At 34.2% G+C, this 17,334-nt stretch overlaps 1 protein-coding gene across 2 annotated transcripts in view; it reads right to left on the bottom strand.

The window, feature by feature from the left end:
* The window catches only part of IL1RAPL1 (interleukin 1 receptor accessory protein like 1), a 1,348,418-nt gene that overhangs the window by 292,907 nt on the left and 1,038,177 nt on the right, over nucleotides 1–17,334 (bottom strand). For both annotated transcript variants that reach the window (XM_038587125.1, XM_038587126.1), the window contains one exon: nucleotides 9,399–9,473. In XM_038587125.1, coding sequence (XP_038443053.1) covers nucleotides 9,399–9,473 — 75 coding nt within the window. The remainder of the gene's footprint in view (nucleotides 1–9,398; nucleotides 9,474–17,334) is intronic.

The following is a 17,334-nucleotide window of genomic DNA, read 5'->3' as shown; positions in this document are numbered from 1 at the left end:
TTTCAATCTTACTTTCGTCTTGATGGTTATTTATAAATTTGTGTGGCTTAGTGTCCATTACTCGGTCATTTTTTTTTAAAGAATGGGAATCATTTTCTTCTGTCAGAACTATGTACTTACTATATGCCTTTGGGTAGACTTGTTAAAGAAGTAATCTAAGTAATCTAAGTAATCTAAGATCAATAATTTCTTTAGGATATAATCTAATGTAAGTAGAAAAATTTAATATACATATTATGTTAAATAATAGAAGTAGAAATTAATTTTCTAAAATATTATCCATCCTATAATGAAGCCCATGTCTGATGCCACAGTATGACACTCTAGTAAGAATATAAAGATGATCCAATAATCACTGGCATTCAGAATGCACTTCAGGAATCTTCTATATACAGCATTCAATATATAGCATTAAAATATCTCAACTGCTAGCGGCAAACACATATTGACTACTTAATATATACCAGGCAATGTACTAATCTTTACATGCATTATTTCATTAAATACCCACATTAACTCCAAAGAGGTAGGTCTTATCATAAGTTCTTTTTTTGGAAAATTAGGGCTGCTTGTTCAAGGTTATACTAGTAGTAAGTGGCAGAGCTGGACTGTCATCTAGGTCTGTGTGACAGAATGACCTGAACTGGGGACCAGAGCCATATGTTTCCTTTTTATTATAACCAAAATAATTGAACAATAACAATACCACCAGGAAGAATAAGAAAAAAGAAGGAGAAGGTGAAAACCATGATGATGATAACAAATTTGTTTTTGTAAAATTTGTGATGTAAAAACATACATTAAGGGCAGCCTGGGTGGCTCAGCGGTTTAGCGCTGCCTTCAGCCCAGGGCCTAATCATGGAGACCTGAGTCGAGTCCCACATCGGGCTCCCTGCATGGAGCCTGCTTCTCCCTCTGCCTCTCTCTCTCTCTCTCTCTCTCCTTCTCTCTCTCTCCCTCTGTCTATCATGAATAAATAAATGAAATCTTTAAAAAAATACATTAATTTTTTTGTCTCTGTTTTCTCATCAGTTAAAGGGAAGATTTGGCTTGATAACTATCAAAGCATCTCCACTTTCTAAAGCTCCTAAATTTAGAGTTGTGAAGAGTTACTCATATCTGGTTACTTAGGGGGTCAGCAACACATAAAATAGTACTCAGTGCTGTAACAGAAGAGTAATCTGCATGATTTGTGTCCAACAAACTAGACCAGAACTAGATCCAGAGCTGGGGATTTCACTGGACTTTCTGCACTGGTTTTGTAACAACACTCTTGGACCTATTCTTTCTTCCCATCTTTCTTCCTCGTTTTGACCCTTTTCCAAGGTAAGAACAAGCAGGTGTACTTTATTGTCTTTATTCCAGTTTTTAATGCATTTTAGCTTCCAGATTTTCAGATATCAGTGACCTATAGCTACCGTTCTAACCTCCATCTCCATCTTTCTTAACCTGTCATAGCATTAGGCCTTGAATGGTTAACAACTCAAAAGGAAGTTCGACTTCTGCTTAGATAGGCATTTTTTGATGCAAACATTCAAGCTGCATTTTTACCCAGCCTATTCCTCTTCTCTAGCACTAAAGAAAGACTTTGATTTTGAAATCTATGAGATTCATATAAGTTGGGTCATATAATGATCTAAGAATACTAAAACTAGTTTCCATTTGTTGATTTCTCGTTTGCTTTATGATATGAAGTATTAACTAAATACTAATATAAAAATATTCTTCCTCAGGTTACAATCATGATCTTTAAGGGGCTTTTGGATTCAAAAGTAAGATATCAGACCACAACAGCTGTCAAGAGTTATTACTTTCATTTATCATGTCATGATAAATCTGGAGTGAGTAGAACTGAATGTCATCAGTTTATATAATTATAATACCAGTCTTTATTTGCTTTTATATGCTTTAATTATGATATCTATTTGTCCAAAAGCTCCAATTTATGTCTAACAAGTGTTATGCCAGGCAACAGAACTATGCTGATCTGCATATCTTTCTCAAGTGGGCAACAAGTACATCATTTTTCATCTAAAACTTGGACTTTGGATACACATGTTTTTATCCAGAGTGAAAGGAAGGTTTACAGTTTTTTTTATATAAGTTTGTCAGTGAAAATAAGCCTTGTACTTTCCCTATATGGCAGTAAAAACAAAGTCAACAACATTACATTTGTTCCCAACAACCAAGAGTGACTGTGGATGGAAAAATCCAGTCATTGTTTCCTTCCCTCCTTCTTGGAAAGCAAGGTCATATTTGCATCACTTGCATGACTTAGCAACAGAGCATTTTTTAGCATCAACAGTATTATATGCCACTTACAGGATGAGGTATCATATTCAACACACAAATTGTTTTGTTTCTAGGATACTGATATTAAGTACTTCCCTACCTGAAAAAGAAACAAAGAAGCTTTCCAATTTTAGAAAGATAGAGTAGTGACTATTCAGAGAAGGTATGCTTTGTTTCAAGCTATTAAAATACATACCCAGATAGCAAATGTCAGATAATAATTCCCTATGGGGTTTCCTTTGATTAAAATCTCAATTAGTGTATTTGTGGTAAAACATTCCAGACACAATATATTTATACACAGCTCCAGGATATAAGGCTCCCAGTTATGGAATGAGTAAATTATGGTAATAAAAGATACCGCACAGAGAATAGAGTCATTGGTATCAGAATAACATCATATGACAGATGATAGCTACACTTGTGGTGAACATATAGCATAATATATTGAGTTGATGAATTACTATATTATATTCATGAAACTAATGTAATAGCTTGTGCAAATTATCCTCAAAAAAGCATGAAGTAGGATATGTTTCAATAATTAATTATTTTAGCAACACAGTAAATTAAATGTATAATTTACATAATAAGAAGTTTTCCTTTAAGGATATCAATCAGGATCTATTATATAAGATACAAACATTTTTCCCTCAGCCTACTTGAAATTTAAAATCCTGCAAACTATAATATGGTATAATAGGGCACAATGTGCTACTCAAGTTCTAGTGTGACACTTTATTTTAATTAGCCCATAGCCAAACTGGATAAAGTTACATGTTATGTGTCTCCCTTTACTTGGACAGATGTCCAAAAATTTGAGGTTTCGATATTGTCATCAACCACTTTCCTCTTCATGTTAACATATGGTGAATCCTTGTTACTTGCTCAGATACAGAAGTGTTTGCTTTTTAACAAACTTAACAAACATTATTAAATATTAAAGAAAAAATAAGAGTGCTACTGGACAGTTTATTCAGTTCAGTCTCACTATTTTCTCTTGCAGAAAATTTAGAGATGTGTGCCCTTTGTGGCATGTATATCTTGTCATTAATTAGTATTTATTGGCATTTCCTGTGCCCAAGGTATATCACAAAATTACTGTGAACTTTATTAAAAAACGTAGAATCTAGAGAAAGTACTCAGTTGAGTATTAGGATAAGCAAGAGAAGAAAATACATAGAGACTAAAGACATTAAATTAGGTTTCCATATTTCATCAATCACAGGTATTTACTAAAATAATCTCCATTTATCTGAAACCCTTAAAATGTGGCTAATTCTGAAAAAAGAGAGGCCACTTGTATGCAATGAGTAAACAGTGAGAGAAAGAGGTTAAGTGGGAAAAGGAAGAAGTAATTCTGACATCAAAGGAAACTGAGTTTTCCTTCAAAAGCACTATGTTACAAAGATGTATCATTTTATTAATCTTATCAAAGATTGAAAAGTTATCAAACTCATTAGAACTCTAAACTCTAGAGCCTGTTAGAACTAATAAATGAATTCAACAAAATTTAAGGATACAAAATCAATACACAGAAATTTGTTGCATTTCTATACATTAATAATTAACTATCAGAAAGAGAAATTAAGAAAACTATCCCCAAACTGGGTATTATATGCAACTGAACTGATAAATCATTGAACACTACATTTGAAAGTAAATATGTACTTATGTTGGCTAACTGAATTTAAATTAAAAGAAAAGAAAACAATCCCACTTACAATTGTATTAAAAAGAATAAAATTCCTAGGAATAAATTTAACTAAGGAAGTGAAAGACGTGTATATTGGAAAATGTAAGAAATTAATAAAATAAATTGAAGAAGACAAAAATAAATGAATAGATAAATAAAAAGCTATTCCATTCTCATGGATTGGAAAAATTAATATTGTTAAAATCTCAAAACTACCCAAAGTAATATACATATTTAATGCAACTGCTATCAAAATTCCAAAGGTATTTTTCACAGAAATAGAATAAACAATCCTAAAATTTGTATGGAAACATAGAAGACTACAAATAGCCAAAGCTGTCTTGATAAAGAATAAAGCTGTAGACATCATGCTAATTTATTTCAAACTATATTATGAAGTTATAGTAATTAAAAAGTAGGTATTGGCATAAAAACAGACATACAGATCAATGGAAAAGAATAGGCTTGAAATGACCTCACACATAACTTGTCAATTAATTTATGAAGAAAGAGCCAAGAATATACTATGGGAAAAAGACAGCCTCTTTAATAAGTGGTGTTGGGAAAACTGGACAGACACAAGTTAAAGAATAAAAGTAATACTAATACCAAAGACAAACATTAACTCAAAATGGATAACCAAATTGAACGTAAGACTTAAAACCATAAAACTTCTAAAGAAAAACATAGGCTGTAGCTCCCCGACATCAGTTTTGATATGGAACTTTTGGATCTGACTCCAAAAGCAAAAGAAACAAAGGCAAAAATATAAAAGTGGAATAACGTCAAACTAAAAAACTTCTGCATGACAAAGGAAGCCACCAAAAAAAAAAAAAAAGGCCACCTAATGAATCAGAGAAAATAATTACAGATTATGTATCTGAGGAGCTAATATTCACAATACACACACAAAAAACTTAATAACAACAACAAAAATGCCCCCAATCTGATTTAAAAATGGACAGAAGACCTGAATAGACATTTTCCAAAGAAGGCATACAAGTGGCCAACAGGAACATAAAGGGATACTCAGTGTTATTAATCATCAGGGAACTGCAAATCAAAACCACCCTAAGATATCACCTCACACCTGTCAGATAGCTATCATCAAAAAGACAACAAATAATAAATGTTGGAGAGGATGTGGATAAAAGGGAACCTGTACATCCGTGATGGGAATATAAATTGGTGCAACTACTACAGAAAACAGCATGGAGGTCCCTCAAAAAATTAAAAATAGGACTATCATATGATCCAGCAATTCTACTTCTAGGTATTTATCTGAAGAAAATGAAAACACTAATTTGTAAATATATATATATTATATATAATTTGTATATATATATATATATATATATATATTGTTTTCAATAGTCAAGATGTTGAAACAACCCAAGTGTCCATCAGTGGATGAATGGATAAAGAAGATGTGGTGTGTGTGTATAGATACAGATATAGATATAGACATAGATATAGACATAGACATAGATTAGATATAATTTATCTACAATAAGATACTATTCAGCCATAAAAAAAATCGAAATCTTGTACTTTGTGACAACCTGGATGGACCCTGAGGGTATTAAGCTAAGTGAAATAAGTCAGACAGAGAAAAACAAGTACTGTATGTTCTCTCTTACATGTAGAATCTAAGAAAAAAACCCAAAACGAAACAAAAAACAAGTTCATAGATTCACTGAACAGATTGGTGGTTGCAAGAAGTGGGGGGCTAGAGAGTGGGAGAAATGGATGAACTTTTTTTCTTAGTTTAAACAAGTTGAATTTAAACATTTTAAAAATTTGTTATATACATCTGGTGAGAGTTTATACAACGTCTTTGGTAAGAATTTTGAAAATACAGCAAGAAATTTATATAAAATTATTTACTTTTACCTATTATTTTCCCTTTTCAGAATCTGACGTGTTGAAATAATTATAAAGTCAAAGGAAAATGTTTAAGTAAAGAGCACTGCATCATTACTTATGATGATGAACTATGGAAAAAATTTCCAGCAATAAATATATATGAAATTACAGGACACTCATGGATATCATGTAGCCATTAAATGGATATTTTCTGAGAAGATTTAATAGAGGTAGATTCATTCCTGTATTTCTCCAAAATTTCTACCATTAACCTGTACAATTATTTTTTAAGCAAAAAACAAAACAAAACAAAAACAAAATTTAAATGCAGTGATACCCTTATGTAAATGAGTAATTAAAGGGAATTTTCAGTCGATTCTAAGTTATAAAATATAATGTGTCTCACTAGGTCAATAGTGGGATGAATTTCTACTCTGTGGAAGTCTGGTAACAATGAATATAACATTCTCTGTTCTGGAAGGTTCTGAAAATGGGTTCCTGGCCATAACAAGGTCGCATCTCTGACTGACTCTCAGGGATCAAGCTGAACAAGACTAGAGTGTCTGTCTTTTAATTCTCTTGACTACTACAGCCTTAAAGGACTAAGTCAGGCTCACCTCTTGAACATATTTTCAGAACTGTACAGCAAGATTTCTGGAATTTTATCCAAGAAAGTGCTGTCCAGACATTTCTGGATATTTTAAAGTTATTTAAAGAGGACGAAGTTCTTTTTTTCATATTGTGAAAGAACACATTGATGCCACTTAAAATGGAAGTGCTAGGGTGTAACCACCTTAAAATTGATTAAAATTCAAACCCACCAATTTACATATTTTATATGCATTGAGTTACTCTTATATATTTTGTCCCCAGTACTTCTGCTATTTTGTGTCTTTTGCTTTCTACACTGGAATAGTTTAAATGATTACTATCAGAATCTTTCCAGTTTTGAGAAGATGAAGGAACTGGAGAAAAAGGAAGCCACAAGGGATATGGAAAGGGAAAGGTGGGCACAGCCAGCAAATGGCAGATAAAGGAGAATATGGCGATGAAGACAAATCCATGTATTTCATGATTTTATCTAGGACATTATTATTGTTATATATTTACAGACAAACTGGAGAGCTGATGGATTTACAGTTACCAAGGTCAGATGGATGTGTGTATAACTTTGCTAGGATGTTCAAGTTAGGTCACCAGACATATACCAACTTGGCTTTGTGTAGTTATTGATTATTGTTCTTATACTATAGTTCATGTGGTAGTTTTATTATCCTCTAAGGTCAATCCTCATTTAAGGACAAGGTTGAGTCAGATACCTGACCTCTTGGCCAATGTGACTATTGGAGATTCTCACCTTATCCTAAGAGTAGGTACCACTTACAGGCTGTCCATCACTGGTCCTGGCCAGTCTCCTGACTCCCACCAGAGGAAACTTCATTCAGTTCCCTTTTCTTAAGATATAACACATTTGACCTTGAATTTGATAGCTTTTTCAAGCCTGGAAAGGCAAAGATTAAATCCCTAGGAGTTGAAAAATCAAAGTTCACTTTGTAGAAAACAAATATATTTTAGGCATGTGGAGTCCTTTTGTTTGGTCCTTAATATTATTTCCTATTTTCACTTACCTTTTGATCAGCTGTTCACCTACCCCAATACTATTGCAGTAACAATACTAACAGGGTAGTTTTTTCAAATCAATTATTGCTCCAAAAATTCAAGGATTAAGGTTAAATTTCTTTAGTTAGTAAATGATTTATCCTATACACTGAGAGTTGGAATCAGAAAATAAAATGAAACAAAAGTTGTTTAAAAGAATCCAAATCCCAGGTTGATGTCTCTAGTTTGTTAGTTAAAGAGAACTCATGTTCCTTTTGGTGGAGGTAATAAAGGAGTTATAGTACTTCTCAGAGAATTTTGCTAACACACATGCCCATATTTCCTCAAATGAATATACAGTTGTAACTTCCAATCTGCATAAGAAATTTTCATAATTTCAAATCTATTTGATTAGTCTTTATAATTTTTGTTCAAGAAAAAGTAATTTTTTAAAAGGAAAGCTTTATGAATTATTCCATTTTGTATAACACTTTAGTACAATGTAGAGAGCAATAGATAATATAAGAAAACCTAAAGGGCAATCCTCATAGTATTCTTTTAATTATGTTGTCAAGTAAAAAGGCACAATTTCATTTTCACTATGTTCACTACTGACAACTGGTACCATAAACTTCTTTTCCACGATGTATATAGTTTTGTATAACTCCTTAGAAATACGTCTTCCTAGAAGTTATTGAAAGGTGTGTATAAGTGTGGCCACTTAGAATTTGCATTTCAACATTTTCTCAGGAAGTAGCAATAAAATCTAATATACTTCAATATACCATAACATGAGTAAAGAGTACAATGCAATTTTAATATATCTCTTTGTTTCATATATAGCACAGTTTAATGATGTTTGTGGTCTTCTATTTCAAAATAATGACAATTAGAATACCACTTACATGTATATGGCATCAATTCAAAGGCTTGGGTTTACTGTCAAAGAAGCATATTGATACCCTGACTTGTATAAGTCTTGCATATGTTCATGACTTAAAGTTAGTAAATATTTCCAATGTTAGAAATCTGGTGACTATAGTAATTTCATAGGTTCTAAGACCATATCTTTTTGCACTATAAATTTGAATACACTATTATTAAAGGTGATCACATCTGTAATCTTCATTTTGAACATGACTTACAATTTTAATCCAAATTTTCACTCGCCAAACAATAATAGCAATGATAACTTAAGGGATGGGCTATCAATTGTATATAATAGAGTATTTCTACTGTCAAATGGTGAGTATAGGAAAAAACTTCCTTAACAAACATGAATATATGGTTAAAATTATACTTAAAATTATACTGAATATAGATACATCACATTCAGAAATTCTAGACTGAGCTCTAAGATAACTATGTCAGAATTCTGACTGTATACAACTGGATATTTTTACCAAAGCAATTTTGTCTATGTTCTTGCGTTCCAAACCTATTAGTCCTTTAACCAAGCCACCTGCTCACATATTTATTAAAAATAAAATAGCATAATTCCTTTATATTTGATTAGATAAAAATGATTTTTAACTGTAATGGCGACACTTAATGAATCTGTATCTTTTCTCCTAATATGCAAAAATTGTATTTTAATGTATTAATGGTATATTATACCTCAAAGAGTTCCACACTGCCTGTTGTAAAACCAATTCAAGCCTTATAAAATGACAATATAATGCCATCAGTAAAATCTTCAACCCATCTCATTTCCTAACAACCATCTGAAAAACACACAAGTCTTTATATGCATATGTCCAGGTTGGTCCTAATGCACACACTGTGGGGGATGGAATGGGCCATGTTTGCTGGGATTTCCTAATTTTGCTCCCTTTATATACACATAGGTTTGGCTTAGAGGATGACATCAGGTTACAATCTAGGCTTATTAACTGTCAGAATGTATTGAGAAAAGGGTATTAACCAGAATTAAAGAATTACTCACCCAGCTGAGTCTCCTGAATTGTCAGTTTACTTTCCATAGGATACAAAAGCTTGGGTGGCTTATCAGTCAGAGGTGCTGAAAAACAACAACAATACAGACTTCTAGTTATACTGCATGAGCTGAATGATGCACAGTTTTATTTTCCCAAATATTTTTTTTATTCTGAGAGCAGTGTGTCAAAGCATTCTACCAAGTAATGACTTACATATTGCAGGTAGTACCTTCAGGCGAGCTAAAAAGCTATTAGATTGTACATGAGTCAAATATAACACTTCCAAATTGATAGTCACATGAGACTGTTGAAGTAAGAATCAGGATTGGCCAGTTTGTAAGAACATATGACAGTGCTTCATCAAATATTTTCAATTTGCACCTTGTTTTCCATTTTAAAAGCTACTCTATATTTTCTCTGTGTTAATTAAAATTAAACATTTGTGACAATTTGGGGGACATAACGTTGTCTTATTCTCCTTAATCCCTTTCTTAGTTTCCATGCTCTGGATCACACTGCCTCAAAACTCATAACTTAATAAGAAAAGTAAGTATTTCTTATACACAGTCACTAAATGGGATAGCAATGTGGCATTTAATTAGTCCAAGTATAAGCTGCGTGCTCAAACATGCACACAGGTATTCACCAAGATAATATTTTAAATGATACTTTCCATTTACTCAAAACTCATTATTACTATTACTGATTACATTTTGTAGCATTTATTGCTAATTTGCATGATGTACTTGCTTTGATTTTTCAGCTTCCACATATTTCTGCTCTGCGCTCTTATCAATTTATCAGTTATCAGCCTACAGATCTAAGAGTTCACTATTAAGCCGCTTGAAGATAGATTTCCTACTGCAAACCTCATTCCTAGCTAAACTAGACTGTCTGGACTTTAGACAAATAGGCAGTTCTCCTTCATTAAGCCTCCTTCCCCACCCTCTCTGATTGAATCTCCAAGGTCCCTTGAAACCCATCACTGCAACCTTCACTCTGTAACAAGTACAGAAATGATCAATTAAGGATTTTTGAACTAAATGTTTTCACTTCGAGGGCTTTATTCCTTCCTTGCCAGGAGAACATGCCAGTTTGGGGGATAACTGGAAGGCTGATCTACACAACAGTGCCAGGACTTGGCCACATGTCCTTATCACCAAAGGATTCGAGAATTCAATCTGCCTCGACAGCTCACCTTCATCTCTCTTTAACAGAAAACACAGTCAGTACAAATGAATCATGCATCCCCAACATAGAAAAACAGGGATGAATTTTAAGAGTCCTAGTTTCAGACATCAACCTCACATAGGATCAATAGCTTTCATTTGTAACTAATTGAATGCATTATTCATTCATCTTCGTTAGCATTTAACACAGTGATAGAAAAGAAGGGAAAAGGAAAGTTGGGATAATGGAATGAGATAAATCACTCTGAAATTCTTCTCAAAGATTTGACATCTCTGATTAACCTTACTCTTATTTCTTGCCTGAAGTGAGATTAACAGATTTTTATTCTCCCACCAGCTAAATAAACAGATTATTCAATAAATATTGGCAAAATAGTTCACCATTAATGGGTAGGTCAAAAAGCCACATTTCCTAGGATCAGGTTCTCATATGATTTCAGTGAATTTCAAAAGCAACTATGGTACCAAAATAACTGGCTTATTCAGTAAATTAACTCAATTTATAAAATTTTGTGATTATGTAGTTACAAGTAGACAACTCAACAGTTTGTTGCAGAAAGCAGCTGAGAGAAATATTCTCTGTTCAAACACATCCCACACTGATTTCTAGTAAGAGAAAAAAGCTGTAGAGAAAGATAATAAAATGCAAATGTAGCACATTATTTCAGAAACATAAAGAGGTTTTGTGGTTCTCCACCTCAACCCACCACCCACCCTGTGGCATAATGTTATATCTTTAAGACCTTTCATATTACTCTCTATGTGATGACTCCAAGTTAGCAGAGGAATCAAAGAAAGTGGAGCCAGAGAAAATTATATGCTTATTAAGTCCTTTGATTTTTAAATTGTGTTCCCTAAAGCCCTATAATTTCCATAGTGTCCCTCTAGGCAGGTGAAGTGAAGATTGAGATAAAGGGTGGTCCATGCATGGCTTGACTTGTTGTACCACCCATCCCTCTAAGGACAAAAGGATCTTTACCTTTATTCATCTCATACATCAGTATTTCGCCTAAGATTTTTACCCCCCAAAATTCAGTTCAACTCAACTGATGTATATGGAACACTATAATGTGCTAAGCATTGTGATGGGGGTTCAGGATATCTCTGGTTTCTGCCCTTATATTTTACAATAATCAGAAGTTAAAAAATGAATTAAAAATCTGGGCTGATTGAACTCCCTTGTTTTAGAGATACAGGATCTGAGGTGCAAAAAGCACAACTGGCTTGTCAAAGGGAACAGAACAAATTGAAGCTAGAATCCTTTCTAGTTCTTTTCACCTAATTATTTGTTACCTGCCCCAAGAAAATTCTGTCAAGCAAGTACGATAGCTTTGTGCAGGGGTCCTCTCAAGGTGTGAACAATCTGCTAGGAGGGCAAAAACGTGCAATTAAGTAACCCTAACCTATGGCAGAGCGCTCTTACTGTGCAGTCTGCCATGTGTATCATGCTTTGATATTATACTCTGACAGTTTATTTATCAGTAGGCATGCTTCTTGTATGACTCACCTATCTTTGCTAAAAGTGAATGGAAACTTCCAGAGAATGCAATAGCTGAACTACAGATCTGACACAATGGCAAAATGACTGTGAAAAGAAGTGACCGTTCAAGCAAAGATGTAGCTCAGCTCTGCAGTCATTTGAGGGGGACCAATTCTGCTGCCACAAATAAAGGATATACACTCAATTATCCATTATTTGGATGTTTTTGATACTTTATGGTGAACATACTTGAATTGAATCGACAGAAGACAGAACTGGCAAACAAATGTAAGAATGTTAATATCCAAACAAAATTAACACACACACACACACACACACAAATGCAAAGCCTTCTTTATTTTCTTCATGGGCAAAGGTGGGACTACAAGGAAATTCAAACAAATTGCTTACAATAAAAAAAAAACTAATTAGCATCAGACCATGACTAGACCAACTGACATTTTATTGTCTAGAAAACAACTTGCCTTTTGGGACACTCTCTTTCTTTTTTTTTTTTTTTATTTATTTATGATAGGCACACAGTGAGAGAGAGAGAGAGGCAGAGACACAGGCAGAGGGAGAAGCAGGCTCCATGCACCGGGAGCCCGATGTGGGATTCGATCCCGGGTCTCCAGGATTGCGCCCTGGGCCAAAGGCAAGCGCCAAACCGCTGCGCCACCCAGGGATCCCCTAGGACACTCTCTTTCATGCTCTTTCTTCTCTCTCTCTCTCTCTCTCTCTCACACACACACACACACACACACATGCACACACACACAAAAGACACAAAGACACACTCACTAAACTGAAATTATTGAAAAACTAAAGAAAGTCTGGCAGTAGTGACATGAAACACAGGTTGATTTTAAATCCTAATCATATTTTAGCTACCTAAAAAAAATCCCACAATAATTACAGTAGAAATGTTTTTCTGCTAATTATACATTAAAATATTTCTATGCATTCACCATCTGAAGTATTTTCAAGCTCTCATTTTATTCTTCAGAACATTCTATTGACAACAGTAAAGTTGACATAGTTATTTAAAATAAAAACACACTAGTCTTACAGGTCTATCCCAATTATTAAGATATTCCAATTGACAACAGTGTTCTGTAGAGTAGAAGGAGAATTTTAAGGACATTTGTTTTGCTTACCAGCTGCTAGAGAAACATCTAGAAGTCAGTATATATAAGCTGTATATAGGATTGATTCTTTATCTATGCTAAGGTTCCCTAACTAATCATGAAAGGACACAGTCTCTCCCTTTTTTCCCCATTCCATGTACATTTGGGTTATCAAACACTGAAAAATAGGATCCTAACTTCCAAAAACAAAAGAAACAACAGACCAGGAGCATGAGGCCAGTCTTCTTGAATATTTCTAATGTTCTTACAGAGGAGAGAAAATGTAAAGATATTTAGGAAGAGCATACCTTTCCCTGTTGACCAACTACTCATCTAAAATGTAATTTTAGTTCCTCAAATATTAGTCCCTCAAATACTACTGCGAGTACTCAATAGTTCTTGGATACCTATAATCATGCTAGGACAAAATTTGTACTTTTAAAATCATAGATATGTATTTTATTTTTTTAAAATATTTTATTTATTTATTCATGAGAGACACAGAGAGAGAAAGGCAGAGACACAGGCAGAGGGAGAAGCAGGCTCCATGCAGGGAGCCCGACGTGGGACTCGATCCCAGGTCTCCAGGGTCATGCCCTGGGCCGAAGGAGGCGCTAAATCGCTGAGCCACCGGGGCTGCCCCTAGATATGTACTTTAATTGGTGCTTTTACTACTTTGTTACTTAGAAGCATTATGGTAGAGTAAGAAAGATAATACACTTATTTTTCAGGGAGATATGGGTCTGATAATTCCTGATTCTGCCTTGTTGATTTGGAAAGTTGGAGAAGTTATTTAAACTCTCTGAGTCTCAATCTCCTTATATATAGAATGTGACATAAATAATTTTCCTTTATGGCTGGGTGTGAAGATTAAATAGGATAACAGATTAAGTTCCTGAATATAGCAGATGGAAAATAAATCTGCTCTAATAGTACCCATCAGATACTAGGACAATAGCATTTTACATTCCGTATAGCCTGATAAGAAAAATATTATTGTTTGTAAAACAATGAACTGGATGCTTACCTAAGGATTCAAAAGTATTTAGATCCTTAATTATGAATCATTAATATTTCCTATATTAGTTTCCGTAACAGGAGAACTGACCTATCTTTAAAAACACAATTCAACAAAACCATTTTGAAGACTTTTAGATATGCAAACGGTGTACTGAGATTGCAAAAAACTCGAAGGTGAACAAAACACAGCTTTTAACTCTCACAGAGCTTACAAGCTAGATAAAAATTATATCATAATGAAATTATTCAATTTCAAGGCATTTATGAAGTACTTAGCAATGGTAAGGCTATATTAGAAAGAAAGAGATCAATAAGACATAGAATCATATATAAGAATGTGTGAGATGAGAACGTATATATGATGTACTATGCTGAGTGCTATACTCAGAAGTGATTTCTTTTTGGCCTCATTTAAATCTATCAACTGAATCTGGTCACAAAACAATATTCACAGATTTACAGGGCCTATCATAAAACATGCTTTCATGCTTTGTTGCAGTTCCACCAACCTTCCCCATTTTATAATGGTTTTTGTTTGTTTTGTTGTCTGCATGTATTCTTTTTTTAACTTAAAAGAGTTGGCAAACAACTGCCTATATTCCTAGCTAGTCAAGGTAGTAAGGATTAACCACAGAGCTTTAATGACTCAGAATGGGATTTTATTTCATTTTATTATTTATTTATTTATTTATTTATTTATTTATTTATTTATTTATTATTTTTTTATTGGTGTTCAATTTGCCAACATATAGAATAACACCCAGTGCTCATCCCATCAGTGCCCACCTCAGTGCCCGTCACCCAGTCACCCCTACCCCCCGCCCACCTCCCCTTCCACCACCCCTAGTTCGTTTCCCAGAGTTAGGAGTCTTTCATGTTCTGTCTCCTTTTCTGATACTGAATGGGATTTTAGTTCTGCTTTCTTTGGCCTGGAAATTTTTTAAGATTTATTTTATTTTACTTTATTTTGTTGATTGACTGTGTGAGGCAGGAGGAGGGGCAGAGGAAGAAGGAGAGAGAATCTCAAGCAGACTCCTTCCTGAGTATGGAGCCCAACACAGGGCTCAATCTCATTGACTCTGAGATCGTGATCTATGCCGAAATCAAGAGTCAGATGCCCAATGGATTGAGCCACCAGGTGTCCATGGCCTGGAATGTTTTAACTTTAGTTTTTAACAGGGAGGCATAGAACTTGTGAGAGCTACAGCAAGTAGACACAACTCCATGTTCCTCAGGAGGAAGAAATGAATGCACAGGAGAAAATATTAACATATACTACTAGGTAAAGCCATTTTGGGGGGGCGTGTAAAGGAGTGCTTTAGCTTTCATTTATCTCTAATGCACTAGGGATGGGATATTCCTACTTTCTGTTGTAAACAATGATGGTAGCTCATGACAGAGAGCCTCAGAAGCCTCAAAAAAAGAGGAGTAGCAAAGCAAGTGAGCATAAAACTGTAGGGAGAGCAGTTTATGAGAAAACTAATACCATGTACAAGATGACCTTGATCTAAGAGTCGTGTCAAAGTGACAGAGCAAACACTTTCAAGGATGTAACTCTTAATACATCTATCAAAATGCATGTATTCAGGAAAATCAAGAAATTCATTTGACTGGTTTTGATACTTAATATTTTATTCATATGGTTTGATCAATGTTATTTATAATGCAAATAAAACAAATATGTTCAATCATTTATTCAACAAATATTTTTAAATACTCTTCTCTTTGCCAGACACTTTCCTAGGTACTCGAGGGTATAACAGTAAACCAGACAGACAACATTCCTTGCTTTCAAGGAGCTTGCATTCCAGAGAGGGAGATGGAAAACATATATGTAAGTGAGCATGCATAATATAATATCAGGTGGTTATAAGTGTTATAAAAAATAAAGTAGCTGAGGAGAAAGAGACTAACACTGGTGCTATTTTAGAGAGGCATGTCAGGGAAGTTTGCTCTGAAGATCATTTGAAATAGATTTGTGCAAAGGGAGGAAATCAGCCTTGTGCAAACCTAGAGGAAGATTATGGCAGGCAGAAGGTGCAAAGACCCTGAGATGGGAGTATGCCTGTCATGTGTGAGGGATGGCATAGGTCATTACAGCTAAATTGACATATGGAAGGAGTTGCAATGAGTTCAGAGACAACATGGGCTGGGCGGAGCCTTGTAGAACATGGAAAGACTTGGGTTTTATTCTAAACATAGTGAGAATGCTCTGAAGACTTTTAGAGAGCCCACTCTTATTTTTATTTATATATTATATATTTATATGCCAGAAGTATCACTGTGGAGCTTTGGTGTTCAAGTCTGGGAGAATGGAGTAGTGTGAAGGCAATAAAGCAGAGTGGAGGTGAGCAAACTAGTAAGAATGCCATTAAAGAAGTCCACAGACAGGTGATACAAGCATTGATTTTAGTGGCAGAAATGGTAGGATTTTTTCCTTTAATACCTATTTGGTAGGTAGAACTAACCAAAATTACTGATGGACTTGGTGCAGAACATAAATGAAAATCGAGGGGATCCTCAGTTATAGGCTTGAGCAAATACATGAGTGGCAGGGCCATTTAATGATACAGAATACAGTTTCATGGGGGGACAGTTTCATTCTCTTCATAGGAATCAAGAGACAAGTTTTTATAAATCAGTTCAGTCACCTCCCTTTATCCACAGAGGCTGGAAAATTTTACTACTGATCATCCATTTATATTTTGAAACATTAAACCACTGACTGATAACTCATCTTCTCTTCCTGACCCCCTAAAAGACTGAGGAAATGCTCTAAAAAAGTTTCATATTTCAGGCGAATGCCATATTAACTTGTCATGAGATAAACTCTGGCTTTTCTCCACTCTCTTTTGTTTTAACATCATGCATAATATAAAAAATGTATATCCCTGTATTTGTTTTTGATTAATAGAATCAGAGCCATGTTAGCCAAGATATTAAGAACAGTTCTCCAGTACCCCCTTGGTGCAGTGATATGTGGAATGTATTCAATTGGCAAATTTAAAATCATCGTGTTTAATTTAGTTTTTCTTATTTAAAAATATTTATTATAAAGTACTATTCTAATATAGGAGTGATGGAATTTATGTTCAATCTTTTTTCCAAACTCTTCATAAACCTCCCA

Source organism: Canis lupus, chromosome X (genome assembly GCF_011100685.1).
Source record: "Canis lupus familiaris isolate Mischka breed German Shepherd chromosome X, alternate assembly UU_Cfam_GSD_1.0, whole genome shotgun sequence".
Classification (NCBI taxonomy): Eukaryota; Metazoa; Chordata; class Mammalia; order Carnivora; family Canidae; genus Canis; species Canis lupus.
This window is presented reverse-complemented; position numbering and strand designations above follow the sequence as displayed.